Source organism: Gopherus flavomarginatus, chromosome 16, assembly GCF_025201925.1.
Source record: "Gopherus flavomarginatus isolate rGopFla2 chromosome 16, rGopFla2.mat.asm, whole genome shotgun sequence".
Taxonomy (NCBI): Eukaryota; Metazoa; Chordata; order Testudines; family Testudinidae; genus Gopherus; species Gopherus flavomarginatus.
In genome coordinates this window covers 26,944,832-26,972,388 of record NC_066632.1, presented here as the reverse complement: position 1 = coordinate 26,972,388, position 27,557 = coordinate 26,944,832, and the positions used below count along the sequence as shown (strand labels likewise).

General features: G+C 69.4%; 1 protein-coding gene and 1 long non-coding RNA gene across 9 annotated transcripts in view; one reads left to right on the top strand and one right to left on the bottom strand.

The window, feature by feature from the left end:
- Window positions 1-27,471, top strand: part of PRPF40B (pre-mRNA processing factor 40 homolog B) — a 42,061-nt gene extending 14,590 nt beyond the window's left edge. Inside the window, exons 14-26 of one of the 8 annotated variants that reach the window (XM_050924903.1) lie at window positions 905-1,013; window positions 5,384-5,534; window positions 8,467-8,600; window positions 12,105-12,219; window positions 13,174-13,265; window positions 13,777-13,893; window positions 13,973-14,110; window positions 25,011-25,106; window positions 25,866-25,946; window positions 26,198-26,300; window positions 26,387-26,448; window positions 26,540-26,647; window positions 26,934-27,116. In XM_050924903.1, coding sequence (XP_050780860.1) covers window positions 905-1,013; window positions 5,384-5,534; window positions 8,467-8,600; window positions 12,105-12,219; window positions 13,174-13,265; window positions 13,777-13,893; window positions 13,973-14,110; window positions 25,011-25,106; window positions 25,866-25,946; window positions 26,198-26,300; window positions 26,387-26,448; window positions 26,540-26,647; window positions 26,934-27,026 — 1,399 coding nt within the window. In that variant the 3' untranslated portion in view covers window positions 27,027-27,116. Of the gene's footprint in view, window positions 1-904; window positions 1,014-5,383; window positions 5,535-8,466; window positions 8,601-12,080; window positions 12,220-13,173; window positions 13,266-13,776; window positions 13,894-13,972; window positions 14,111-25,010; window positions 25,107-25,865; window positions 25,947-26,197; window positions 26,301-26,386; window positions 26,449-26,539; window positions 26,648-26,933 lie in introns of all 8 variants that reach the window. The other 7 variants (XM_050924900.1, XM_050924899.1, XM_050924898.1 and 4 more) reach the window with 7 other exon arrangements.
- On the bottom strand, window positions 18,346-23,105 carry LOC127035270 (uncharacterized). The gene is made up of 3 exons (XR_007769629.1): window positions 22,981-23,105; window positions 22,708-22,876; window positions 18,346-18,540 (listed from the first exon to the last, which is right to left on the bottom strand). It is a non-coding gene; the product is annotated as an uncharacterized LOC127035270 (long non-coding RNA).
- Window positions 27,472-27,557: the final 86 nt, after the last annotated feature.

Below are 27,557 nucleotides of genomic sequence, written 5' to 3'. Positions count from 1 at the left end.
GGCAGGGGCTGGGTGGCCGTGTGGGGAGAGCAGCCAGGCAGGAGTGTCGCATCCTGCCTGTTGAGGGGGACCCTTGGGGTTATGGGACCTGGCCTTGGGGTACCGGATGGAGGGTCCCAGAGCAGGTGGAAGGTTAGGAGAGCGCACACACAGCTAACATCATTCAGGATCCAGCCAACCCCTGTGTGCCTCCCCTCCCCAAGCCAGAGAAAGAACCCAGGAGTCCTGGCTCCCAGCCCCCACTCCCCTCCCAGAGCCGGGAGAGGACGCAGGAGTCCTGGCTCCCAGCCCTCCTGCTCTAACCCACCAGCCCCCACTCCCCTCCCAGCGCCGGGGAGAGAACCCAGGAGTCCTGGTGCCACTTGCTTTAGCCGCAGACCAGCCTTTCCTGGCAGTAGAGATGTGTGAGTCCGTTGTGGGCTGTTCGGCAGGGTCTGTGGCCAGCCCGCAGGTGGGGAGGGAGGGAGTGGGGCTGAGAGCAGGTTCCGGGGTCCCCAGTTAGACGGCATGGGGGAGGTGAGTGTCACGGCCAGGTGGGGCCCAGCAGGGCTGGGCTCTCTCCAGAGAGGCTGTTCCGGAAATGACTGAGGGAAGCACTCTCCAGGGACGTGGGGAAGCCCTCCCTGGGACATCTCCCCCGCCCAGAGAGGCCGTTTCACAAGCAGCTGGAGGAGCTCCTGCAAACGTCAGAAATTGCCAACTGCGTTAGTCCTTCCATGCATCTCCATTGCCTCTGCCCTGAGCCGGCAGGAGGCGGGCTGCCCCTTGCCTGGTCAGTATGCCTGCCTGCCTGCTGGCTGCGCTCTGGCTCTGTCCCTGTCCCCATGGGGAGACGTGTCTTGCTGCGTGTCTTCTCTGGGCCCGAGTGCACAGTAACTGCCCACCTCGGCCGTTCCCTTCCCAGGAAAGCTGAGCAGATGTTCGGGGAGCAAGAGGTTTGGGCTGTGGTCCCCGAGCGTGACCGCAAGGAGATCTACGACGACGTGCTGTTCTTCCTGGCCAAGAAGGAGAAGGTAACGGCGGGTCCCAGCTGTGGCGCAGGGCAGCGACGGGCCAGCGTGACCCTGCCCAGTGTCCATGCAGAGCGCTCGTCTGTCACGCTCCAGAACGGTGACGGGCCCTTGTGACCCCACCCGGTGTCTGTGCAGAGCACTCGGCTGTCACAATCCAGAATGGTGTCAGGGCCGGTGTGAACCCGCCCGGTGTCCGTGTGGAGTACTTAGCTGTCACAATCCAGAACGGTGATGGACTGATGTGACCCTGCCTGGCATCGGTACAGAGCCCAGCTGTCCCATAACGGTGTCAGGGTCGATGTGACCCCACCTGCTGTCAGCACGGTGTGCTTGGCTGTCCCACTCCAGAATGGTGTCAGGGCCTGTGTGACCCCTGCCTGGCATTGGCACGGAGTCCAGGCTGTCCCATAACGGTGTCAGGGCTCATCTGGTGTCGGCCGCGGAGCCCAGGCTGTCCCGTAATGGTGTCAGGGTCGATGTGACCCCACCTGCTGTCAGCACGGTGTGCTTGGCTGTTCCACTCCAGAATGGTGTCAGGGCCTGTGTGACCCCTGCCTGGCATTGACACGGAGTCCAGGCTGTCCCATAACGGTGTCAGGGCTCGTCTGGTGTCGGCCGCGGAGCCCAGGCTGTCCAGTAACGGTGTCAGGGTCGATGTGACCCCACCCGCTGTCAGCATGGTGTGCTTGGCTGTCCCACTCCAGAATGGTGTCAGGGCCTTTGTGACCCCTGCCTGGCATTGGCATGGAGTCCAGGCTGTCCCATAACAGTATCAGGGCCTGTGTGACCCCGCCTGGTGTCGGTACGGAGTGCAGGCTGTCCCATAACGGTCTCGGGCCAGTGTGACCCCTGCCTGGTGTTGGCTCGGAGCCCAGGCTGTCCCATAACAGTCTCGGGCCAGTGTGACCCCTGCCTGGTGTCAGCACGGAGCCCAGGCTGTCCCATAACGGTGTCAGGGCCCATGTGACCCCGCCAGACATTGGTGCGGCACGCCCGACCATCATGCTCCATCCTGATTAAAAACAAATGCTGCACAAAACCCACGTGGCACATACTGATTGGCGTCTAAACTGGCTTGCGGCTCGATCCCAGGGCACCAGTGTAAATGGAATCCTCGTCATCCCCCTACGGGGCCCAGGGCTTTGCAGTGGCTTTGTCAGCGATCTGGGAGAGTGTATAAAATCTGTACAGGAAACATTCGCAGCTGACAGCTGAGTGGGCAGAGCAGGACATATTGATTCAACTGAGTAATCGGCTGCATTGTAAACTGGGCACGTCCAGTGGTTTAACACAGCCAAAGGTCACATCTCTAGGAGCTGGGAGGGTAGGTCACGCTGGTAGGATGGGGCACTGTCTCCTGGCAGACTGACTCCCAAAGGGGCTGAGTCCATGTGGGCAGCAGCTGACAGGCATGTGCGGTGCTGTGGCTCAGAGGGCGAAGCAATGGGTGGATGTCTGAGCAAGAAGACGAAGGGAGATGGTGTCACCTCTGCATGCAGCACTGGTGAGACTTGATACCGTGTCTGCGTGTGGTGTCCATACTTCCCAGTGGGAGCTGACAAACGGGGAAGGGTTCAGAGAAGAGTCACAAGAAGAGACATGGAAAAGCTGCCTGACAGCGAGGGAGTAAAGACCCTCAGTTTAGTGTATCCCAGAGAAGGCTAAGCAGTGACCTGTTTGCAGCAGGAACGTACTGTGGGGAGCTATCTGAGAACTCTGGGCTCCTACGAAGGTAGAACAAGACCCAGGGGCTAGGGCAGACTGGAAATATGGCACATTTTGGGGGGAATTAACCATGGAACAGCTCACCCAGGCATGGGGGGTGTCACTCAGGAGTCTGTAAATGGAATGTTGTGGCTCAGCCTCTGGCTCTGGGCTGGATGAGGGGTCCTGGGGCGTGATTCTCCGTCCTGACTTACGCAGCTGGCCAGTGTTTCTCAGTCTTTTCAGGTCGGGAACCCCTTATTCAAAGTCAAAATGTTCCCCACCCCCTTACGTTTCCTATGGAATCAGAGTAACCAGTGTGTGTGTGCTGCTGGCGCTCAGCCTGTGCGCTGGATGGGGCAGGGGTCTGCTTCGAAGGGGACAGAGCACTGGAGGGGGAGCAAGATTTCCTTTGCTTTAGGCTGTAATCACATTTTCAGCACCTCGTGGCCCCCCAGGGCCCAGCGTGCCACTGGCCTGGATGGTGAGAGCAGTGCTGCTGGCTGGCCTGTCTCCGGTTCAGGGGGAGCATTGCCTGCTGAGGGAGGGGGCCATGGCCACCGGTGCTATCAGCTTGCACCGCAGTAGCAGCTGCTCTGGGGGAGGCCGTGTGGGGTCGTAGCAGTGGGTGGGAGGCTGGGGGGGGCATGGCAGCAGGCCGGAGGCGTGTGGGGCTGTGGCAGTGGGTGGGGAGGCCGGGGGGGGGCATGGCAGCAGGCCAGAGGCGTGTGGGGTTGTAGCAGCGGGTGGGGAGCCGGGGGGGGCGTGGCAGCGGGTGGGAGGCCGGGGGGGCCATGGCAGCAGGCCGGAGGCGTGTGGGGCTGTGGCAGCGGGTGGGAGGCCGGGGGGGGGGCATGGCAGCAGGCCAGAGGCGTGTGGGGCTGTGGCAGTGGGTGGGGAGCCGGGGGGGCGTGGCAGCGGGTGGGAGGCCGGGGGGGCCATGGCAGCAGGCCGGAGGCGTGTGGGACCGTGGCAGTGGGTGGGAGGCCGGGGTGTGGGGCCATGGCAGCAGGCGGGAGGCCGTGTGGGGCCGTGGCAGCGGGTGGGAGGCCGTGTGGGGCCGTGGCAGCGGGCCAGAGGCGTGTGGGGCCGTGGCAGCGGGCGGGAGGCTGGGGGGGGCCGTGGCAGCGGGCCAGAGGCGTGTGGATCTGTGGCAGCGGGTGGGAGGCCGTGTGGGGCCGTGGCAGCGGGCCAGAGGCGGGGGGGGCCGTGGCAGCGGGTGGGAGGCCGTGTGGGGCCGTGGCAGCGGGCCAGAGGCGTGTGGGGCCGTGGCAGCGGGCGGGAGGCCGGGGGGGGCCGTGGCAGTGGGCCAGAGGCGTGTGGGTCTGTGGCAGCGGGTGGGAGGCCATGTGGGGCTGTGGCAGCGGGCCAGAGGCGTGTGGGGCTGTGGCAGCGGGTGGGAGGCGGGGGGGGCCGTGGCAGCGGGTGGGAGGCCGTGTGGGGCCGTGGCAGCGGGCGGGAGGCGAGGGGGGGCCGTGGCAGCGGGCCAAAGGCGTGTGGGGCCGTGGCAGCGGGTGGGAGGCCGTGTGGGGCCGTGGCAGCGGGCCGGAGACGGGGGGGTGCCGTGGCAGCGGGCGGGAGGCGTGTGGGGTCGTGGCAGCGGGCGGGAGGCCGAGGGGGGCCGTGGCAGCGGGTGGGAGGCTGTGTGGGGCCGTGGCAGCGGGCCGGAGGTGTGTGGGGCCGTGGCAGCAGGTGGGAGGCCGTGTGGGGCCGTGGCAGCGGGCCAGAGGCGTGTGGGGCCGTGGCAGCGGGCAGAAGGCGTGTGGGGCCGTGGCAGCGGGCGGGAGGCCGGGGAGGCCGTGGCAGCGGGCCAGAGGCGTGTGGGGCCGTGGCAGCGGGTGGGAGGCTGTGTAGGGCCATGGCAGTGGGCCAGATGCGTGTTGGGCCGTGGCAGCGGGTGGGAGGCCGTGGGGGGCCATGGCAGCGGGCCAGAGGCGTGTGGGGCCGTGGCAGCGGGCCAGAGGCAGGGGGGGGCCGTGGCAGTGGGTGGGAGGCGTGTGGGGTCGTGGCAGCGGGCGGGAGGCCGGGGGGGGCCGTGGCAGCGGGCCGGAGGCGTGTGGGGCCGTGGCAGCGGGTGGGAGGCCCGGGGGGGCCGTGGCAGCGGGCCAGATGCGTGGGGGGCCGTGGCAGCGGGCCAGAGGCGTGTGGGGCCGTGGCAGCGGGCCAGAGGCGTGTGGGGCCGTGGCAGCGGGTGGGAGGCCGGCGGGGGGCCGTGGCAGCGGGCCAGAGGCGTGTGGGGCCGTGGCAGCGGGCCAGAGGCGTGTGGGGCCGTGGCAGCGGGTGGGAGGCCGGCGGGGGGCCGTGGCAGCGGGCCAGAGGCGTGTGGGGCCGTGACAGCGGGCGGGAGGCGTGTGGGGTCGTGGCAGCGGGTGGGGAGCCGGGGCGGGGCCATGGCAGCGGGTGGGAGGCCGGCGGGGGGCCGTGGCAGCGGGTGGGAGGCCGGCGGGGGGCCGTGGCAGCGGGTGGGAGGCTGTGTAGGGCCGTGGCAGCGGGCGGGAGGCCGGCGGGGGGCCGTGGCAGCGGGCGGGAGGCCCGGGGGGGCCGTGGCAGCGGGTGGGAGGCCGGGGGGGGCCGTGGCAGCGGGCGGGGAGCCGGGGCGGGGCCATGTGTCCCGGGCTGGGTCCCTGCGGCGGGGGCGTCTGATGCGGCCCGTCTCCTCCGCGCAGGAACACGCCAAGCAGCTGCGCAAGCGGAACATCCAGGCGCTGAAGAACATCCTGGACAGCATGAGCAACGTCAGCTTCCAGACCACCTGGTCCGAGGCCCAGCAGTACCTGATGGACAACCCCACCTTCGCCGAGGACCAGGACCTGCAGAGTGAGGGCAGCCCCGCGCCTCCCCCGCCCCAAGATAAATGGTACAGGCCAGCCATTGACCCCCCCCCCCGCCCTCACCCCAAGATAAATGGTACAGGCCAGCCATTGACCCCCCCCTGCCCCCACCCCAAGATAAATGGTACAGGCCAGCCATTGAACCCCGCCCCCACCCCAAGATAAATGGTACAAGCCAGCCATTGACCCCCCCCCGCCCTCACCCCAAGATAAATGGTACAGGGCAGCCATTGACCCCCCCCCCCGCCCTCACCCCAAGATAAATGGTACAGGCCAGCCATTGACCCCCCCCTGCCCCCACCCCAAGATAAATGGTACAGGCCAGCCATTGCTCCCCCCTGCCGCCCCTAAGATAAATGGTACAGGCCAGCCATTGGCACCCCCCCATGCCCCTAAGATAAATGGTACAGGCCAGCCATTCCCTCCCCCCGCCAAGCTAAATGGTACAAGCCAGCCATTGCCCGCCCCCCACCACTACCCTAAGATACATGGTACAGGCTAGCCATTGCCCCCCTGGTCCCCACCCCCAGATAAATGGTACAGGCCAGCCATTGCTCCCCCCTGCTGCCCCTAAGATAAATGGTACAAGCCAGCCATTGCCCCCTGCTCCCACCCTAAAATAAATGGTACAAGCCAGCCATTCCCGTCCCCATCTCAAGATAAATGGTACAAGCCAGCCATTGCCCCCACCCTAAGATAAATGGCACTGGCCAATCATGCCCACCTTGCCTCAAGATAAATGGTACAGGCCAGATATTGCCCCCCCACACACACAGCACAAGATCAATGGTATGGGCCAGCCACTCCCCTGGCCCCATAAATAGTATAGGCCAGCCACACCCTTTTCCCCAGAAAGGTGCCATCTGGTTGCACCTATCTCCTTAGTCTTGGGCCCCTTCCAACAGATGTGCTCCAAGGACCCCCACTGTCTATCCAAGATGGTACATTCCAAGGGGATTGAGAGTCAGGACTTCTGCACCCCAGTGTCTAATCATTACAGGGTCTGCTCCCCTCCCAGCAATGCGGATAGAACCCAGGAGTCCTGGTGCCCAGCCTCCACCACCCCCTGCTCTAACCCACCAGACCTCACTGCCCACCCAGAGCTGGGGCAGACCCAGGTATCCTGGATCTCTCCTGCTCTACCTCACGGGACCCGCTCCCCTTCTAGGGTCAGGGGTGGAACGTAGGAGTCCCAGCCCCCCCTGCTGTAACCCACCAGACCTCACTGCCCACCCAGAGCTGGGGCAGACCCAGATATCCTGGATCTCTCCTGCTCTACCTCACGGGACCCGCTCCCCTTCTAGGGGTAGGGTGGAACGTAGGAGTCCCAGCCCTCACTGCTGTAACCCACCAGACCTCACTGCCCACCCAGAGCTGGGGCAGACCCAGGTATCCTGGATCTCTCCTGCTCTACCTCACGGGACCCGCTCCCCTTCTAGGGGCAGGGGTGGAACGTAGGAGTCCCAGCCCCCCCTGCTGTAACCCACCAGACCTCACTGCCCACCCAGAGCTGGGGCAGACCCAGGTATCCTGGATCTCTCCTGCTCTACCTCACGGGACCCGCTCCCCTTCTAGGGTCAGGGGTGGAACGTAGGAGTCCCAGCCCCCCCTGCTGTAACCCACCAGACCTCACTGCCCACCCAGAGCTGGGGCAGACCCAGATATCCTGGATCTCTCCTGCTCTACCTCACGGGACCCGCTCCCCTTCTAGGGGCAGGGGTGGAACGTAGGAGTCCCAGCCCCCCCCTGCTGTAACCCACCAGACCTCACTGCCCACCCAGAGCTGGGGCAGACCCAGATATCCTGGATCTCTCCTGCTCTACCTCACGGGACCCGCTCCCCTTCTAGGGGCAGGGGTGGAACGTAGGAGTCCCAGCCCCCCCTGCTGTAACCCACCAGACCTCACTGCCCACCCAGAGCTGGGGCAGACCCAGGTATCCTGGATCTCTCCTGCTCTACCTCACGGGACCCGCTCCCCTTCTAGGGTCAGGGGTGGAACGTAGGAGTCCCAGCCCCCCCTGCTGTAACCCACCAGACCTCACTGCCCACCCAGAGCTGGGGCAGACCCAGATATCCTGGATCTCTCCTGCTCTACCTCACGGGACCCGCTCCCCTTCTAGGGGTAGGGTGGAACGTAGGAGTCCCAGCCCTCACTGCTGTAACCCACCAGACCTCATTGCCCACCCAGAGCTGGGGCAGACCCAGGTATCCTGGATCTCTCCTGCTCTACCTCACGGGACCCGCTCCCCTTCTAGGGGCAGGGGTGGAACGTAGGAGTCCCAGCCCCCCCCTGCTGTAACCCACCAGACCTCACTGCCCACCCAGAGCTGGGGCAGACCCAGGTATCCTGGATCTCTCCTGCTCTACCTCACGGGATCCGCTCCCCTTCTAGGGGCAGGGGTGGAACGTAGGAGTCCCAGCCCTCACTGCTGTAACCCACCAGACCTCACTGCCCACCCAGAGCTGGGGCAGACCCAGATATCCTGGATCTCTCCTGCTCTACCTCACGGGACCCGCTCCCCTTCTAGGGGTAGGGTGGAACGTAGGAGTCCCAGCCCCCCCTGCTGTAACCCACCAGACCTCACTGCCCACCCAGAGCTGGGGTAGAACCCAAGGGTCTTGGCCACCAGACCTGCCTGTTGTAACTCACTGGGCCCCTCCCCTTCTAGGGCCAGGGGTAGAACCTGGCGTTTAGCCCCGCTGGCCCTAGCCCAGTGAACCTCCGTCCCGTCCCTGAGCCTGGGCTAGAACCAGAGGCCTTGCTCCCAGCCCCTGCTCTGTAACCATGGGACATCCCTCTAGACGAGGGGCAAAGCGTTGTTCTTGTATCCCACTGGCTCTGCTCCCTGGTCCCATGCTCCCCCAGCTCCTTCCTGCCCTACCCCGCCCAGTGCCATCTCTCCCCGCGCCTCTTGCAGACATGGACAAGGAGGATGCACTGATCTGCTTCGAGGAGCACATCCGCACGCTGGAGAAGGAGGAGGAGGAAGAGAAGGAGAAGACAAGGCTGCGTGAGAGGCGCCAGCAGCGGAAGAACAGAGAGGCCTTCCAGGTATCTGTGCCTTGGGGTCTGGAAGAGGTGGTGATGCCCTAGCAGGAGGTGACGTCTCTGGGTCTGGGCTCGGCAGAGCAGGGCAGCCTGTAGGTCTAGCTGGAGGCTGCCTGCCCCTTTTGGGGGGGCATCAAGGACTTGGCAGAAGCAAGGGTGGCTGGGAGGAGGTCAGGGTGCTGGGCTGGGAGGAGGGTGTATCTGGAGGGAGCTTGGTGTCTGGTCACTATTAGCTGTAACCCTTCCATGCCCAGTGCAGGGTGGTCATTGCACATCAGTAGGGTTTAAAGAGCTCAGTGGTTGGCCCCTGCTCACTGGAATGCCTCTTCCTGTAGTTGTTCCAGTAGTTCTGGTTTGGGCAGCTTCTCCCCTTCCTGTCGTCCTTCCCCCTGGCTCTGGCTGCGATGGCCACGGGGGCAGGTGCCTGGGCAGGACGGCAGAATGTGACTGTTCTGCTCTGCAGGACGCCTGGGTTCTATTCCTGACTCCGTGCCAGGCTGTGGGGTGGATCGCTCAGTGCTCAGTTCTGCAGCTTGGAAGTCAGAGGGAGTTTGGGATTGGGGCTGCAGCCGGAGGCAGATCAGTCCCTGTCATGGAGTGTGGGGGGGTCAGGGCCCTTCATCCCCCACTTCCTGTGATTCTCCATGACTCTCAGCCAGGCAGTAAAATTGAGGGTTTATTAGACGACAGGACACAGTCCCACGCAGGGCTTGTAGGTGCAACCAGGCCCCCTCAGCTGGGTCCCTCCCGGGGGCAAGGAGCTTCGACCCCAGACTTGGGGTTCCTGCCTCTTCCCAGCCAGCCCCAAACTGAAACCAGAAACCCCTCCAGCAGGCTCTCCCCCTTTGTCCAGTTCCCAGGCAAAGGTGTTGACTTGCCCCACCCCCCTACCGGCTGAGGTTACAGGCTCAGGTATGGTTCCTCACCTAAAGTCACGCCCTGCTCCTCCCTCCCCCATGCAGACAGTCCCAGGTCAATCCACCCCGCTCCCTACTGTGTCACAGTGCCCTTCCCTCCCTGTCCCTGAGTGAACAATGGCCAGGGCCAGCTTGACCCCGATTCCCTGAAATTGGGCCCCGCGCCTAAGGGGGCTCTGCTTCTGGGGTCTTCAGTGGCATTTTGGCAGCAGGGGGTCCACTCCGGGGGTCTTCGGTGGCATTTTGGCAGTAGAGGGTCCTTCGGTGCCATGGAAGACCCGGAGTGGACCCCCCCTGCCTGCTGCCGAAGCTCCCGGACTGCCACCGAGTGTTCCAGTCCGGCCCCAAGGGTCATAAAGCCGGCCCTGCCCAGGGCACTAAGGGAAGGTGAGGTGACCATCCCCGCACAGGCCTATGGGGCCCTTAGCTCTCATTCCCCAGGTGGCCGCCAGGGGTGCCCTGCAGCCCGCAGAGCACGTGGCGCCTGGTCACTGCCTCTGCTCCTAGGGAGGGGCTCCGGGAGCTTTGTAGCCCAGACCCGTCTGCACTTCAGGTCTGTACATACAATGTAGGCCAACCTAGCTGCGTGGCTCAGGGTCGTGGAAGATGCCCACCCCGAGAGCCGTAGTTAGGCCAATAGACCCCCGGGCAGGCAGCGCTAGGCCAGTTGGAGAACTCATCCCTCGTCCTAGTTACTGGCTCTCGAGGGTGCAGATTTACTGTGGCGCCAGCCCCCTCTGCAGCGAGCGTCTGCATGACGGGCCTGGCTGCAGTGCTTGGAGCCCACATGGCACCTCGCCCAAGCTTCCTGAGGCAGCACAGGACTAGAACCCAGGTCTCCTGAGTCCCAGCCTCCCTCTCGACTCCTGTCCTCATTTGCCACATCCCTGCAGTGACCCAACCCTGCTGCCTGCAGAAAACCATCCGCCAGCGAGCCCCTGCCAAGCAGGACCAGCGCTAGGGGTTTTAGCGCCCTAGGCGCATGGCAATTTCGCCGCCCCACACACTGGTCCCGCAGCTCCGCTGGAGCTGCCGCAGTGGTGCCTGCAGGAGGTCCACCGGAGCCGCGCAAGCAGCCGACTGTCCGCAGGCACCACTGCGGCAGCTCCACCGGAGCCGCGGACCAGCGGACCCTCTGCAGGCACGACTGCGGCAGGTCAACCGGAGCTGCCTGCTGCCCCCTCCACCAAAATGCCGCCCACCAGTAATCCTGGCGCCCTAGGCGATTGCCTAGGCCGCCTAAATGGAAGCGCCGGCCCTGCTGCCAAGAGCAGCTGAACCCCCCTTTGGGCAGAGCGACCACCTCTGCAGGAGAGCGTCTGGGAGGATCCAGCTGTTACCCCAGCCTGGGTGCCTGGACCTGCTATCCAGGGAGAGGCCAGCAGGGGGCAGCAGCTACCTAAGACCTCTTCCTAAGGCAAAGCCACCCAGCATGTCACCAGCTGATGCTGCAGTTTGCTCTGCGTTAGGGGCACGATCACATGTGGTGGCGAGGCCGGGCCGGGGCCCGATGCTCATGCTCGTTCTCTTTCCATGGCAGCACAGATGGGCTGTGGCCTGACTCCTTCTCTCTGTGGCCCAGGGCTCTCTCATTTTTATTATAATTGGAGATATACCTATCTCCTAGAACTGGAAGGGACCTTGAAAGGTCATTGAGTCCAGCCCCCTGCCTTCGCTAGCAGGACCAAGTACCAATTTTTGCCCCAGATCCCTAAGTGGTCCCCTCAAGGATTGAGCTCACAACCCTGGGTTTAGCAGGCCAATGCTCAAACCACTGAGCTGTCCGTGCCCCCTCTCTCTCTTTTTCTCTCACCGTGGCCCAGGCTTCTCTCTCCACAGAGAGAATTGAAATTGGAAAAGGTTCAGTCAGAAAAGGGCAACAAAAATGATGATGGGGGATGGAACGGCTGCCATATGATGAGAGATTAATAAGACTGGGACTTTTCAGCTTGGAAACAAGACGACTAAGGGGGGGATATGACAGAAGTCTGTAAAATCATGACTGGTGTGGAGAAAGTGAATCAGGAAGTGTTATTTACTCCTCCTCATAACTCAAGAACTAGGGGTCACCAAATGAAATGAATAGGCAGCAGGTTTAAAACAAACAAAAGGAAGTATTTCTTCACACAACGCACAATCACCTGTGGAACTCCTTGCCAGAGGATGTTGTGAAGGCCAAGACTATAACAGGGTTCAGAAAAGAACTAGCTAAGTTCGCGAAGGATAGGTCCATCAATGGCTACTAGCCAAGCTGGGAAGGGATGCTGTCCCTCATCTCTGTTTGCCAGAAGCTGGGAATGGGCGACGGAGATAGATCACTTGACAATTCTGTTCATTCCCTCTGGGACCCCTGGCACTGGCCGCTGTCCGAAGACAGGACTCCGGCCTAGGTGGCCCCAGTAGGCTGTGCTGATGTTCTGTTTCACAGTGCAGAGGGGTCGTGTGATCCGTGCCGCTCCCCCTGCTGTTTTGTGGGGCTGCGCGGGGTGGGGCTCTGCTGTCCCCCGGGGCGCAGGTGTGTTCGGGGGAGGGGCTGATCTCCAAGTTCTCTCTCACTCTATCGTAGAATAACAGGCTGCTTCTTGCCCAGGCCTTTCTGGATGAGCTGCACGACAAGGGGCAGCTGCACTCCATGTCCACCTGGATGGAGCTGTACCCCTCACTCAGCGCCGACGCCCGCTTTGCCAACATGCTGGGCCAGCCTGGTAAGGAGCGGCATAGCCGCGGGGGTCGGGGGGTGCGGGACCATGGGGGAGAGCCGGAGCCTGGCGTGCAGCCCCTGGGGGGCGCGTTAAAGGGCCAGCCGTGGCTGTGGCAGGAGCCCAAAAGAGGTGGAACTCCTGCTCCTGGGCAGAGCCAGGGGGGCCCAGTGGGGTGGGTAGTGTCCCCCCCCATTACAGCTGGGAAAGCACAGAGAGGAGAAGGGACTAACTCGCGGGGGCAGAGGCTGTGATGCTGAAGCAGAGCTGAGGGGGCTGAGCACCAGGCATCCCTGGGTTCCAATCCCCGCCCTGGCCAGGTCTCCTTCCTGCACCTCCCCACTGGGGCCTAGTGAGCTGCCGCTCGCCTCTGGAGTCTCATTTGACAGTGTTCAGTGAGGGGACTGGAGAATAGACTAGGGGTAAGGGCAGGGGGCTGGGAGCCAGGACTCCTGGGTTCTGTGCCCTGCCCTGGTCTGAGAGGGGAGCTGTGGTTAGAGCAGGGGGCTGGGAGCCAGGAGCCCTGGGTTCTGTGCCCTGCTCTGGGAGGAGAGTTGTGTCTAGTGGTTAGAGCAGGGGGTTGGGAGCCAGGACTCAGGGATTCTGTGCCCTGCTCTGGGAGGGGAGTGGGGGCTAGTGGTTAGAGCAGGGGCTGGGAGGAGAGTCATGTCTGGTGGTTAGAGCAAGAGGGGCTGGGTGCCAGGACTCCCGGGTTCTGTGCTGTGCTCTGGGAGGGGAGTGGGGGCTAGTGGTTAGAGCAGGGGGGCTGAGAGCCAGGAGCCCTGGATTCTGTTGCTCACTCGTGCTGTGACCGCCGTGTGCAGTACCTGCCTGCCTGAGGTGGGGTATTAATTAAGAAGCATAGTGCACTGGAGGCTTCTCTGGAGCCCAGCGGCCTCCCTGTCCTGGTGCCACACTGGGTGTCCTGGCAGGGCCTGTAACGCCGCCCCCTCTGCTCAGGCTCCACCCCCCTGGACTTGTTTAAATTCTACGTGGAGGATCTCAAGGCTCGTTTCCATGACGAGAAGAAGATCATCAAGGACATCTTAAAGGTGAGGGCATGCAGCTGCCTCTGCCCGTGGGGTTTGGGGTCCTGTCTGACCAGCTTCCCCAGCCCCCGATTGTCCTGCTGTGTGGAGAGGGCCTTGGAATGGCACGGCCCCTCTGCCCGGCCTCGCGTGCCCAACCTGACAGGGTCCTGTTCTCTCTGCAGGTGCACTTCACCTTGCGGACGAAGTGTGAAGCCAATGCCCCAAGCCATAGGCTAATCCAGGCCGCAATCCAGCTCTGCTTATTTCAGTCTGTCTCTCTAAAACTCCCATGTTTTGCATTGGATGTGGGCCTGTTCTTTGCATCCCGTCCTAAACAGCTGCCATGCCCCACCCCAGAGATGGCTGCATTTCAGGGCTAGGGAGAAGTGAACCCTCTTTATGTACCACACTGTATGTGCAGGAGGATGGGGACTCCCCCATGACCTCCTGCCCTCGCCCAGTTGTGGGCACAGCCGCTGCTGGGCCTGGGGGATGGGATGAGACGCGTGTGACCCTGCCTCTGTCCTGGCAGGATCGCGGCTTCAGCGTGGAGGTGACCACAACCTTCGAGGACTTCGCTCACGTGATCAGCTTTGACAAGAGGGCAGCCACGCTGGACACGGGCAACATCAAGCTGACTTTTAACAGTGTAGGTGGAGCGGGGCGGGATGGGGCCGAGCAGGGCCTGCCCCCCACCCCACGGCATTAACCCCTCGTGTCTCCCACAGCTGCTGGAAAAGGCTGAGGCGCGGGAGCGGGAGCGGGAGAAGGAGGAAGTGCGCAAGCTGCGCCGCCGGGAAGCAGCCTTCAAGAGCATGCTGAAGCAGGCAGCCCCAGCCCTGGAGCCCGGCTCCTCCTGGGCCGAGGTATCAGGAGAATCCGGCCCCTGGGCAACATCACTGGCCAGGCTGAGCCCCTCACCCCGGCGTCACTCCCTGGCTGGGCCCCTCACCCCGGCGTCACTCGCCAGGCCGGCCCCTCACCCCGGCGTCACTCCCTGGCCGGGCCCCTCACCCCGGCGTCACTCCCTGGCCGGCCCCTCACCCTGGCGTCACTCGCCAGGCCAGGCCCCTCCCCAACCTCACCCCGGTGTCACTCGCCAGGCCGGCCCCTCACCCCGGCGTCACTCCCTGGCTGGGCCCCTCACCCCGGCATCACTCGCCAGGCCGGGCCCCTCACCCCGGCGTCACTCGCCAGGCCGGGCCCCTCACCCCGGCGTCACTCGCCAGGCCAGGCCCCTCCCCAACCTCACCCCACTGTCACTCGCTAGGCCGGCCCCTCACCCCGGCGTCACTCCCTGGCCGGCCCCTCACCCTGGCGTCACTCGCCAGGCCAGGACCCTCCCCAACCTCACCCCGGCGTCACTCCCTGGCCGGGCCCCTCACCCCGGCGTCACTCGCCAGGCCGGCCCCTCACCCCGGCGTCACTCGCCAGGCCGGCCCCTCACCCCGGCGTCACTCCCTGGCCGGGCCCCTCACCCCGGCGTCACTCCCTGGCCGGGCCCCTCACCCCGGCGTCACTCGCCAGGCCGGCCCCTCACCCCAGCGTCACTCGCCAGGCCGGCCCCTCACCCCGGCGTCACTCCCTGACCGGCCCCTCACCCTGGCGTCACTCGCCAGGCCAGGCCCCTCCCCAACCTCACCCCAGTGTCACTCGCTAGGCCGGCCCCTCATCCCGGCGTCACTCCCTGGCTGGGCCCCTCACCCCGGCGTCACTCCCTGGCTGGGCCCCTCACCCCGGCGTCACTCGCCAGGCCGGCCCCTCCCCAACCTCACCCCGGTGTCACTCGCTAGGCCGGCCCCTCACCCCGGCGTCACTCCCTGGCCGGGCCCCTCACCCCGGCGTCACTCCCTGGCCGGGCCCCTCACCCCGGCGTCACTCGCCAGGCCGGCCCCTCACCCCGGCGTCACTCGCCAGGCCGGCCCCTCACCCCGGCGTCACTCCCTGGCCGGCCCCTCACCCTGGCGTCACTCGCCAGGCCAGGCCCCTCCCCAACCTCACCCCAGTGTCACTCGCTAGGCCGGCCCCTCATCCCGGCGTCACTCCCTGGCTGGGCCCCTCACCCCGGCGTCACTCCCTGGCTGGGCCCCTCACCCCGGCGTCACTCGCCAGGCCGGCCCCTCCCCAACCTCACCCCGGTGTCACTCGCTAGGCCGGCCCCTCACCCCGGCGTCACTCCCTGGCCGGGCCCCTCACCCCGGCGTCACTCGCCAGGCTGGGCCCCTACCCCGGCGTCACTCCCTGGCCGGGCCCCTCACCCCGGCGTCACTCGCCAGGCCGGCCCCTCACCCCGGCGTCACTCCCTGGCCGGGCCCCTCACCCCGGCGTCACTCCCTGGCCGGGCCCCTCACCCCGGCGTCACTCCCTGGCCGGCCCCTCACCCTGGCGTCACTCGCCAGGCCAGGCCCCTCCCCAACCTCACCCCAGTGTCACTCGCTAGGCCGGCCCCTCATCCCGGCGTCACTCCCTGGCTGGGCCCCTCACCCCGGCGTCACTCCCTGGCTGGGCCCCTCACCCCGGCGTCACTCGCCAGGCCGGCCCCTCCCCAACCTCACCCCGGTGTCACTCGCTAGGCCGGCCCCTCACCCCGGCGTCACTCCCTGGCTGGGCCCCTCACCCCGGCGTCACTCGCCAGGCCGGGCCCCTCACCCCGGCGTCACTCGCCAGGCCGGGCCCCTCACCCCGGCGTCACTCGCCAGGCCAGGCCCCTCCCCAACCTCACCCCACTGTCACTCGCTAGGCCGGCCCCTCACCCCGGCGTCACTCCCTGGCCGGCCCCTCACCCTGGCGTCACTCGCCAGGCCAGGACCCTCCCCAACCTCACCCCGGCGTCACTCCCTGGCCGGGCCCCTCACCCCGGCGTCACTCGCCAGGCCGGCCCCTCACCCCGGCGTCACTCGCCAGGCCGGCCCCTCACCCCGGCGTCACTCCCTGGCCGGGCCCCTCACCCCGGCGTCACTCCCTGGCCGGGCCCCTCACCCCGGCGTCACTCGCCAGGCCGGCCCCTCACCCCGGCGTCACTCGCCAGGCCGGCCCCTCACCCCGGCGTCACTCCCTGGCCGGCCCCTCACCCTGGCGTCACTCGCCAGGCCAGGCCCCTCCCCAACCTCACCCCAGTGTCACTCGCTAGGCCGGCCCCTCATCCCGGCGTCACTCCCTGGCTGGGCCCCTCACCCCGGCGTCACTCCCTGGCTGGGCCCCTCACCCCGGCGTCACTCGCCAGGCCGGCCCCTCCCCAACCTCACCCCGGTGTCACTCGCTAGGCCGGCCCCTCACCCCGGCGTCACTCCCTGGCCGGGCCCCTCACCCCGGCGTCACTCCCTGGCCGGCCCCTCACCCCGGCGTCACTCGCCAGGCCGGCCCCTCACCCCGGCGTCACTCGCCAGGCCGGCCCCTCACCCCGGCGTCACTCCCTGGCCGGCCCCTCACCCTGGCGTCACTCGCCAGGCCAGGCCCCTCCCCAACCTCACCCCAGTGTCACTCGCTAGGCCGGCCCCTCATCCCGGCGTCACTCCCTGGCTGGGGCCCCTCACCCCGGCGTCACTCCCTGGCTGGGCCCCTCACCCCGGCGTCACTCGCCAGGCCGGCCCCTCCCCAACCTCACCCCGGTGTCACTCGCTAGGCCGGCCCCTCACCCCGGCGTCACTCCCTGGCCGGGCCCCTCACCCCGGCGTCACTCGCCAGGCTGGGCCCCTACCCCGGCGTCACTCCCTGGCCGGGCCCCTCACCCCAGCGTCACTCGCCAGGCCAGGCCCCTCACCCCGGCGTCACTCGCCAGGCCAGGCCCCTCCCCAACCTCACCCCAGTGTCACTCGCCAGGCCGGGCCCCTCACCCCGGCGTCACTCGCCAGGCCAGGCCCCTCCCCAACCTCACCCCACTGTCACTCGCTAGGCCGGCCCCTCACCCCGGCGTCACTCCCTGGCCGGCCCCTCACCCTGGCGTCACTCGCCAGGCCAGGACCCTCCCCAACCTCACCCCGGTGTCACTCGCTAGGCCGGCCCCTCACCCCGGCGTCACTCCCTGGCTGGGCTCCTCACCCCGGCGTCACTCGCCAGGCCGGCCCCTCACCCCGGCGTCACTCCCTGGCCGGGCCCCTCACCCCGGCGTCACTCCCTGGCCGGCCCCTCACCCTGGCGTCACTCGCCAGGCCAGGCCCCTCCCCAACCTCACCCCGGTGTCACTCGCCAGGCCGGCCCCTCACCCCGGCGTCACTCCCTGGCTGGGCCCCTCACCCCGGCATCACTCGCCAGGCCGGGCCCCTCACCCCGGCGTCACTCGCCAGGCCGGGCCCCTCACCCCGGCGTCACTCGCCAGGCCAGGCCCCTCCCCAACCTCACCCCACTGTCACTCGCTAGGCCGGCCCCTCACCCCGGCGTCACTCCCTGGCCGGCCCCTCACCCTGGCGTCACTCGCCAGGCCAGGACCCTCCCCAACCTCACCCCGGCGTCACTCCCTGGCCGGGCCCCTCACCCCGGCGTCACTCGCCAGGCCGGCCCCTCACCCCGGCGTCACTCCCTGGCCGGGCCCCTCACCCCGGCGTCACTCGCCAGGCCGGCCCCTCACCCCGGCGTCACTCCCTGGCCGGGCCCCTCACCCCGGCGTCACTCGCCAGGCCGGCCCCTCACCCCGGCGTCACTCGCCAGGCCGGCCCCTCACCCCGGCGTCACTCCCTGGCCGGCCCCTCACCCTGGCGTCACTCGCCAGGCCAGGCCCCTCCCCAACCTCACCCCAGTGTCACTCGCTAGGCCGGCCCCTCATCCCGGCGTCACTCCCTGGCTGGGCCCCTCACCCCGGCGTCACTCGCCAGGCCGGCCCCTCCCCAACCTCACCCCGGTGTCACTCGCTAGGCCGGCCCCTCACCCCGGCGTCACTCCCTGGCCGGGCCCCTCACCCCGGCGTCACTCGCCAGGCTGGGCCCCTACCCCGGCGTCACTCCCTGGCCGGGCCCCTCACCCCAGCGTCACTCGCCAGGCCAGGCCCCTCACCCCGGCGTCACTCGCCAGGCCAGGCCCCTCCCCAACCTCACCCCAGTGTCACTCGCCAGGCCGGGCCCCTCACCCCGGCGTCACTCCCTGGCCCCAGCCCCTCTCCACCCTCACCCCAGCATCACTCGCCAGGCCAGCCCTTCACCCCGGCGTCACTCCCTGGCCCCAGCCCCTCTCCACCCTCACCCCGGCGTCACTCGCCAGGCCGGGCCCCTCACCCCGGCGTCACTCGCCAGGCCGGGCCCCTCCCCACCCTCACCCCGGCGTCACTCGCCAGGCCGGGCCCCTCCCCACCCTCACCCCGGCGTCACTCCCTGGCCGGGTCCCTCACCCCGGCGTCACTCGCCAGGCCAGGCCCCTCCCCAACCTCACCCCGGCGTCACTCCCTGGCCGGCCCCTCACCCTGGCGTCACTCGCCAGGCCAGGACCCTCCCCAACCTCACCCCGGTGTCACTCGCTAGGCCGGCCCCTCACCCCGGCGTCACTCCCTGGCTGGGCCCCTCACCCCGGCGTCACTCGCCAGGCCGGCCCCTCACCCCAGCGTCACTCCCTGGCCGGGCCCCTCACCCCGGCGTCACTCCCTGGCCGGCCCCTCACCCTGGCGTCACTCGCCAGGCCAGGCCCCTCCCCAACCTCACCCCGGTGTCACTCGCCAGGCCGGCCCCTCACCCCGGCGTCACTCCCTGGCTGGGCCCCTCACCCCGGCATCACTCGCCAGGCCGGGCCCCTCACCCCGGCGTCACTCGCCAGGCCAGGCGCCTCCCCAACCTCACCCCACTGTCACTCGCTAGGCCGGCACCTCACCCCGGCGTCACTCCCTGGCCGGCCCCTCACCCTGGCGTCACTCGCCAGGCCAGGACCCTCCCCAACCTCACCCCGGCGTCACTCGCCAGGCCGGCCCCTCACCCCGGCGTCACTCCCTGGCCGGGCCCCTCACCCCGGCGTCACTCCCTGGCCGGCCCCTCACCCTGGCGTCACTCGCCAGGCCAGGCCCCTCCCCAACCTCACCTCGGTGTCACTCGCCAGGCCGGCCCCTCACCCCGGCGTCACTCCCTGGCTGGGCCCCTCACCCCGGCATCACTCGCCAGGCCGGGCCCCTCACCCCGGCGTCACTCGCCAGGCCGGGCCCCTCACCCCGGCGTCACTCCCTGGCCGGCCCCTCACCCTGGCGTCACTCGCCAGGCCAGGCCCCTCCCCAACCTCACCCCAGTGTCACTCGCTAGGCCGGGCCCCTCACCCCGGCGTCACTCCCTGGCTGGGCCCCTCACCCCGGCGTCACTCCCTGGCTGGGCCCCTCACCCCGGCGTCACTCGCCAGGCCGGCCCCTCCCCAACCTCACCTCAGTGTCACTCGCTAGGCCGGCCCCTCACCCCGGCGTCACTCCGTGGCCGGCCCCTCACCCCGGCGTCACTCCCTGGCCGGGCCCCTCACCCCGGCGTCACTCGCCAGGCTGGGCCCCTACCCCGGCGTCACTCCCTGGCCGGGCCCCTCACCCCAGCGTCACTCGCCAGGCCAGGCCCCGCCCCTCCCCACTCTCACCTCGGCGTCACTCCCTGGCCGGCGCCTCACCCTGGCATCACTCGCCAGGCCGGGCCCCTCACCCCGGCGTCACTCGCCAGGCCAGGCCCCTCCCCAACCTCACCCCAGTGTCACTCGCCAGGCCGGGCCCCTCACCCCGGCGTCACTCCCTGGCCCCAGCCCCTCTCCACCCTCACCCCGGCGTCACTCGCCAGGCCGGGCCCCTCACCCCGGCGTCACTCGCCAGGCCGGGCCCCTCCCCACTCTCACCCCGGCGTCACTCGCCAGGCCGGCCCCTCACCCCGGCGTCACTCGCCAGGCCGAGCCCCTCACCCCGGCGTCACTCGCCAGGCCAGGCACCTCCCCAACCTCACCCCGGTGTCACTCCCTGGCCGGGTCCCTCACCCCGGCGTCACTCGCCAGGCCAGGCCCCTCCCCAACCTCACCCCGGTGTCACTCCCTGGCCGGGTCCCTCACCCCGGCGTCACTCCCTGGCTGGGCCCCTCACCCCGGCGTCACTCGCCAGGCCAGGCCCCTCCCCAACCTCACCCCGGTGTCACTCGCTAGGCCGGCCCCTCACCCCGGCGTCACTCCCTGGCTGGGCCCCTCACCCCGGCGTCACTCCCTGGCCGGCCCCTCACCCCGGCGTCACTCCCTGGCCGGCCCCTCACCCTGGCGTCACTCGCCAGGCCAGGCCCCTCCCCAACCTCACCCCAGTGTCACTCGCTAGGCCGGCCCCTCACCCCGGCGTCACTCCCTGGCCGGCCCCTCACCCTGGCGTCACTCGCCAGGCCAGGACCCTCCCCAACCTCACCCCAGTGTCACTCCCTGGCCGGCCCCTCACCCCGGCGTCACTCCCTGGCTGGGCCCCTCACCCCGGCGTCACTCGCCAGGCCGGCCCCTCACACCGGCGTCACTCCCTGGCCGGCCCCTCACCCCGGCGTCACTCGCTAGGCCAGCCCCTCACCCCGGCGTCACTCCCTGGCCGGCCCCTCACCACCCTCACCCCGGCATCACTCCCTGGCCGGCCCCTCACTCCAGCGTCACTCGCCAGGCCAGGCCCCTCCCCAACCTCACCCCGGTGTCACTCGCTAGGCCAGCCCCTCACCCCGGCGTCACTCCCTGGCTGGGCCCCTCACCCCGGCGTCACTTGCCAGGCCGGGCCCCTCACCCCGGCGTCACTCCGTGGCCGGCCCCTCACCCCAGCGTCACTCGCCAGGCCGGGCCCCTCACCCCGGCGTCACTCGCCAGGCCGGCCCCTCACCCCGGCGTCACTCCCTGGCTGGGCCCCTCACCCCGGCGTCACTCGCCAGGCCAGGCCCCGCCCCTCCCCACTCTCACCTCGGCGTCACTCCCTGGCCGGCCCCTCACCCTGGCATCACTCGCCAGGCCGGGCCCCTCACCCCGGCGTCACTCGCCAGGCCAGGCCCCTCCCCAACCTCACCCCAGTGTCACTCGCCAGGCCGGGCCCCTCACCCCGGCGTCACTCCCTGGCCCCAGCCCCTCTCCACCCTCACCCCAGCATCACTCGCCAGGCCAGCCCTTCACCCCGGCGTCACTCCCTGGCCCCAGCCCCTCTCCACCCTCACCCCGGCATCACTCCCTGGCCAGCCCCTCACCCCGGCGTCACTCGCCAGGCCGGGCCCCTCACCCCAGCGTCACTCCCTGGCCCCAGCCCCTCTCCACCCTCACCCCGGCGTCACTCCCTGGCCGGCCCCTCACCCCGGCGTCACTCCCTGGCCGGCCCCTCACCCCGGCGTCACTCGCCAGGCCGGGCCCCTCCCCACCCTCACCCCGGCGTCACTCCCTGGCCGGCCCCTCACCCCGGCATCACTCGCCAGGCCGGCCCCTCACCCCGGCGTCACTCCCTGGCCGGGTCCCTCACCCCGGCGTCACTCGCCAGGCCGGGCCCCTCACCCCGGCATCACTCGCCAGGCCAGGCCCCTCCCCAACCTCACCCCGGCGTCACTCCCTGGCCGGCCCCTCACCCCGGCGTCACTCCCTGGCCGGCCCCTCACCCCGGCGTCACTCGCCAGGCCGGGCCCCTCACCCCGGCGTCACTCGCCAGGCCAGGCCCCTCCCCACCCTCACCCCGGCGTCACTCCCTGGCCGGCCCCTCACCCCGGTGTCACTCGCCAGGCCAGGCCCCTCCCCACCCTCACCCCGGCGTCACTCCCTGGCCGGCCCCTCACCCCGGCGTCACTTCCTGGCCGGGTCCCTCACCCCGGCGTCACTCGCCAGGCCGGGCCCCTCACCCCGGCATCACTCGCCAGGCCAGGCCCCTCCCCAACCTCACCCCGGCGTCACTCCCTGGCCGGCCCCTCACCCCGGCGTCACTCCCTGGCTGGCCCCTCACCCCGGCGTCACTCGCCAGGCCAGGCCCCGCCCCTCCCCACTCTCACCTCGGCGTCACTCCCTGGCCGGCCCCTCACCCTGGCATCACTCGCCAGGCCGGGCCCCTCACCCCGGCGTCACTCGCCAGGCCAGGCCCCTCCCCAACCTCACCCCAGTGTCACTCGCCAGGCCGGGCCCCTCACCCCGGCGTCACTCCCTGGCCCCAGCCCCTCTCCACCCTCACCCCGGCATCACTCCCTGGCCGGCCCCTCACCCCGGCGTCACTCGCCAGGCCGGGCCCCTCCCCACCCTCACCCCGGCGTCACTCCCTGGCCGGCCCCTCACCCCGGCATCACTCGCCAGGCCGGCCCCTCACCCCGGCGTCACTCCCTGGCCGGCCCCTCACCCCGGCGTCACTCGCCAGGCCGGGCCCCTCACCCCGGCGTCACTCGCCAGGCCAGGCCCCTCCCCCACCCTCACCCTGGCGTCACTCGCCAGGCCGGCCCCTCACCCCGGCGTCACTCGCCAGGCCGAGCCCCTCACCCCGGCGTCACTCGCCAGGCCAGGCACCTCCCCAACCTCACCCTGGCGTCACTCCCTGGCCGGCCCCTCACCCCGGCGTCACTCGCCAGGCCAGGCCCCTCCCCACCCTCACCCCGGTGTCACTCGCCAGGCCAGGCCCCTCCCCACCCTCACCCCGGCGTCACTCCCTGGCCGGCCCCTCACCCCGGCGTCACTCGCCAGGCCGGGCCCCTCACCCCGGCGTCACTCGCCAGGCCAGGCCCCTCCCCACCCTCACCCCGGCGTCACTCGCCAGGCCGGCCCCTCACCCCGGCGTCACTCGCCAGGCCGGGCCCCTCACCCCGGCGTCACTCGCCAGGCCAGGCCCCTCCCCAACCTCACCCCGGCGTCACTCCCTGGCCGGCCCCTCACCCCGGCGTCACTCGCCAGGCCGGGCCCCTCACCCCGGCGTCACTCGCCAGGCCAGGCCCCTCCCCACCCTCACCCCGGCGTCACTCGCCAGGCCGGCCCCTCACCCCGGCGTCACTCGCCAGGCCGAGCCCCTCACCCCGGCGTCACTCGCCAGGCCAGGCCCCTCCCCACCCTCACCCCGGCGTCACTCCCTGGCCGGCCCCTCACCCCGGCGTCACTTGCCAGGCCAGGCCCCTCCCCACCCTCACCCCGGTGTCACTCGCCAGGCCGGCCCCTCACCCCGGCGTCACTCCCTGGCCGGCCCCTCACCCCGGCGTCACTCACCAGGCCGGGCCCCTCACCCCGGCGTCACTCGCCAGGCCAGGCCCCTCACCCCAGCGTCACTCGCCAGGCCCCTCCCCACCCTCACCCCGGTGTCACTCGCCAGGCCAGCCCCTCACCCCGGCGTCACTCCCTGGCCCCAGCCCCTCTCCACCCTCACCCCAGCGTCACTCGCCAGACCGAGCCCTTCATCCCGGCGTCACTCCTTGGCCCCAACCCCTCTCCACCCTCACCCCGGTGTCACTCGCCAGGCCAAGCCCTTCATCCCGGCGTCACTCCCTGGCCCCAGCCCCTCCCCACCCTCACCCTGGCGTCACTCGCCAGGCCGGCCCCTCACCCCAGCGTCACTCGCCAGGCTGGCCCCTCACCCCGGCGTCACTCCCTGGCCGGGCCCCTCACCCCGGCGTCACTTGCCAGGCCGGGCCCCTCACCCCGGCGTCACTCGCCAGGCCAGGCCCCTCCCCACCCTCATCCCGGTGTCACTCACCAGGCCAAGCCCCTCACCCCCGCGTCACTCCCTGGCCCCAGCCCCTCTCCACCCTCACCCTGGCGTCACTCGCCAGACCGAGCCCTTCATCCCGGCGTCACTCCCTGGCTCCAGCCCCTCTCCACCCTCACCCCGGCATCACTCGCCAGGCTGAGCCCCTCATTCCAGCGTCACTCCCTGGCCCCAGCCCCTCCCCACCCCCGGGGCCCCTCACCCCGGCATCACTCACCAGGCCAGGCCCCTTCCCAACCCACCGGCTGTCCTGCAGGGCAGTGCCGGTGGGAGCTGTCCCCATCTCCTGTGCATGGCTCCTGCCCCCTCCCCCCAAACACAGGGAGCTTTCTTGGCTTGATGGCTGAGGTTAGAGGTTGAAGGAGTCACCCAAGGCCCCCTAGAGAGCGCGGTGACAGCCTGGAGCCCCTGCTGTGAGCAGGGCTGTGCCGTGCCGTGCCATAGGCAGGGGGGCTGCCCATGCTGTGCTTTGGGGCAGTGGGTGGCCATGCCGTGGGGCAGAGCCTGGCCATGCTGTGGGCAGCGGGGCTGGCCGTGCCGTGCTGTAGGGCAGGGGCTGGCCGTGCCGTGGGTGGCGAGGCTGGCCGTGCCGTGCCGTGGGCGGGGGGGGGGCTGCCCGTGCTGTGCTGTTGGGCGGTGGGTGGCCGTGCCATGGGGCAGGGCCTGGCGGTGCTGTGGGGCGGTGGGTGGCTGTGCCATGGGGCAGGGCCTGGCGGTGCTGTGGGGCGGTGGGTGGCTGTGCCGTGGGGCAGGGCCTGGCCGTGCTGTGGGCGACGGGGCTGGCCGTGCTGTGCTGTAGGGCAGGCGCTGGCCGTGCCGTGCCGTGCCGTGCGCGGGGGAGCTGACCGTGCCGTGCTGTGGAACAGTGGGTGGCCGTGCTGTGCCGTGGGGCAGGGGCTGGCCGTGCCGTGGGCGGCGGGGCTGGGCTGGCCGTGCAGTGGGGCAAGGGCTGGCCGTGCCGTGCTGTAGGGCAGGGGCTGGCTGTGCCGTGCTGTGGGGCGGTGGGTGGCCGTGCCGTGGGGCAGGGCCTGGCCATGCTGTGGGACAGTGGGTGGCCGTGCTGTGCCGTGGGGCAGGGGCTGGCCGTGCTGTGGGTGGCGGGGCTGGGCTGGCCGTGCCGTGTGCTTTGCCGCAGGGGAGGCGCCGGGCTGTCCCCGAGCTCCCTGTCTCTGCAGGTGCGGGACCGCTTCGTCAGTGACCTGGCCTTCGAGCAGATCACGCTGGAGTCGGAACGGATCCGGCTCTTCAGGGAGTTCCTCCAGGTGGTGGAGGTGAGCAGGGGGCAGGGCCTGGCCCCAGCCGGGTGTGGGGACGACAGGGCCGTGCTCTGGGTGGCAAGAGGATCCGGGGCCCTGTGTGGAGGGGGCAGGGCTGTGCCCTGAGGGCGGGGGGGGGGGGTGGGGGCTCTGGGGCCCTGCGTGGAGGGGGCAGGGCTGTGCCCTGAGGGCGGGGGGGGGTGGGGGCTCTGGGGCCCTGCGTGGAGGGGGCAGGGCTGTGCCCGGGAGGGTGGGGGTGGGGGCTCTGGGGCCCTGCGTGGAGGGGGCAGGGCTGTGCCCGGGAGGGTGGGGGTGGGGGCTCTGGGGCCCTGTGTGGAGGGGGCAGGGCTGTGCCCTGGGGGTGGGGGGGGGCTCTGGGGCCCTGCGTGGAGGGGGCAGGGCTGTGCCCAGGAGGGTGTGGGTGGGGGCTCTGGGGCCCTGTGTGGAGGGGGCAGGGCTGTGCCCTGGGGGTGGGGGTGGCTCTGGGGCCCTGCGTGGAGGGGGCAGGGCTGTGCCCTGGGGGTGGGGGGGGCTCTGGGGCCCTGCGTGGAGGGGGCAGGGCTGTGCCATGGGGGTGGGGCTCTGGGGCCCTGCGTGGAGGGGGCAGGGCTGGGCCCCAAGGTGGGGGTGGGGGCTCTGGGTCCCATATGGAGGGGATGGCAGCTCTTGGGGCTACCCGCTATCTCCTTCCCACCTCACTGTGCCTTGAGTGGCCCCTACCCCATGGGGCCCGCAGGGCTGGGGCCTGACGGCCTGCGGCTCTCTGCCCCCCAGAACGAGTGCCAGCACTACCACGCCAAGGCCAAGAAACACGCCAAGAGAGCCAGGAAGCACCACCGGAAGGGCTTGCAGTCGGTGAGGGCCGGGGCCGGGGTCGGGGGGCCGGGGCGAGGGTCTGGGCCTGTGTGCTGGGCTCACGCAGAGCCAGGCCTGCGGGCAGGGGGCTGGAGCTGGGTCTGCACCCCGGATGCCCATTGGTGCTGGCGGACAGGGGTGGGGAGAGCAGGGGACTTCGGGCCCGTCAGGTCCTGCTCCGCGGGGTTCGCTGGGGCGAGGGGGGGCCAGCCTGGGCCGTGTTAACCCCCCTCCCCTCCCCTCCCCGCCAGGGCTCAGAGTCGGAGCTCGAGGCCCAGCGCCAGCGGGCCCAGAAGAGGAGGAAGCGGAATCCCTCGGAGTCCGGTTCGGAGCTCTCCTCCTCGCCCGGCTCAGGTGGGCGCCGGGGCTGCCCTGGCAGGTGGGCGGGGCGGGGGGGCCTGGGTCCCCTGGCGCCTGCCTGATGCCCCCTCTGCCCGCAGAGCTCAGCTCCCGCAAGGCCAGGAAGCAGAAGAAGAAAAGCAAGAAGAAGAGGCACAAATCGGTGAGTGCAGCGGGGGAGGGGACGGTGCCAAGCCGGGGGTGGGGAGGGCGCTGGTGGAATCCCCCCCTGAGCCCCAGCCACTGTGTTACAGGACAGCCCCCAGAGCGAGGGCGAGCGGGGCAGGAAGGGGAAGGAGAAGGAGCCGGAGCGGGCGGAGGGCCGACGGCGCTCCCCCCAGCGCAGCCTCAAGAGGGAGAAGGTAAGTGGGAGGTAGGGGAGGTGCAAGTCCTGGCTTTGGGGGGCAAGACAGAGGTGGAGGTCGGAGGGGCTAGAGGCAGGTGTGGGCCAGGATGGCAGCAGTGGGGCAGGCAGGGGGGGTCGGACGCTGGCTGTGGCGCAGGTTGCAGGGCAAGCAATAGGGCAGGACACCGGTTGTGGGGCAGGCAGGGGGGTCGGACGCCGGCAGTGGGGCATGGATGCCAGCTGCGGAGCAGGCAGGGAGCAGGCAGGCTGCCCCCCTGATCTCTCTCCCTGTCCCCACACAGAGCGTCTGGGACACGTCGGACAGCGAGCCGAGCGAGGGCGAGCTGGAAAAGCGGCGTCGGACACTGCTGCAGCAGCTGGACGACGATCAGTAGCCAGGTCTGCGGGACTGTCGCTGAGCTGGGGCTACCTCAGCTCCCCACCCCTCTCCCCAGGCTGGGGAGAGGCTCCGGACAGCTCGGTGCGGGCGGGAGGCTCCTGAGAGAGCAGAGAGGGGGCCCCGCTCCACCCAGGACTCCTTCCCCCCCATCCCTGCGGATCCCCCCCGCACCCGAGGACCCATCGCCCCTGGGGCTGCTGTGAGCACCTCTGCTTGGCCGGCCCCTCGGCGCTCAGAGGACCGGCCCCAGGACAGCGGCGCTTTGGAGAGGGGCGAACGCGGCTCTCACAGGTGGTTCTGTGGCTGCGCTGAGGATCATGGGTGCCTGGGGCGCCCTGCGGGGTTGGCTGCGGGGGCGTGTGCTGCTGAGTAGCCGGGACCCTCGGCCTGCTCGTACTCTGGGAATTAAAGGGGTTTTTAAAATAATATTTATAAATGTGGCCTGGCGGCTGCCATCTCATCATACATTGCACATGTCCAGCCTGGCCTGGCCCAGCCCCCAAGGAGCTGACCGGGCGTGGGCTCT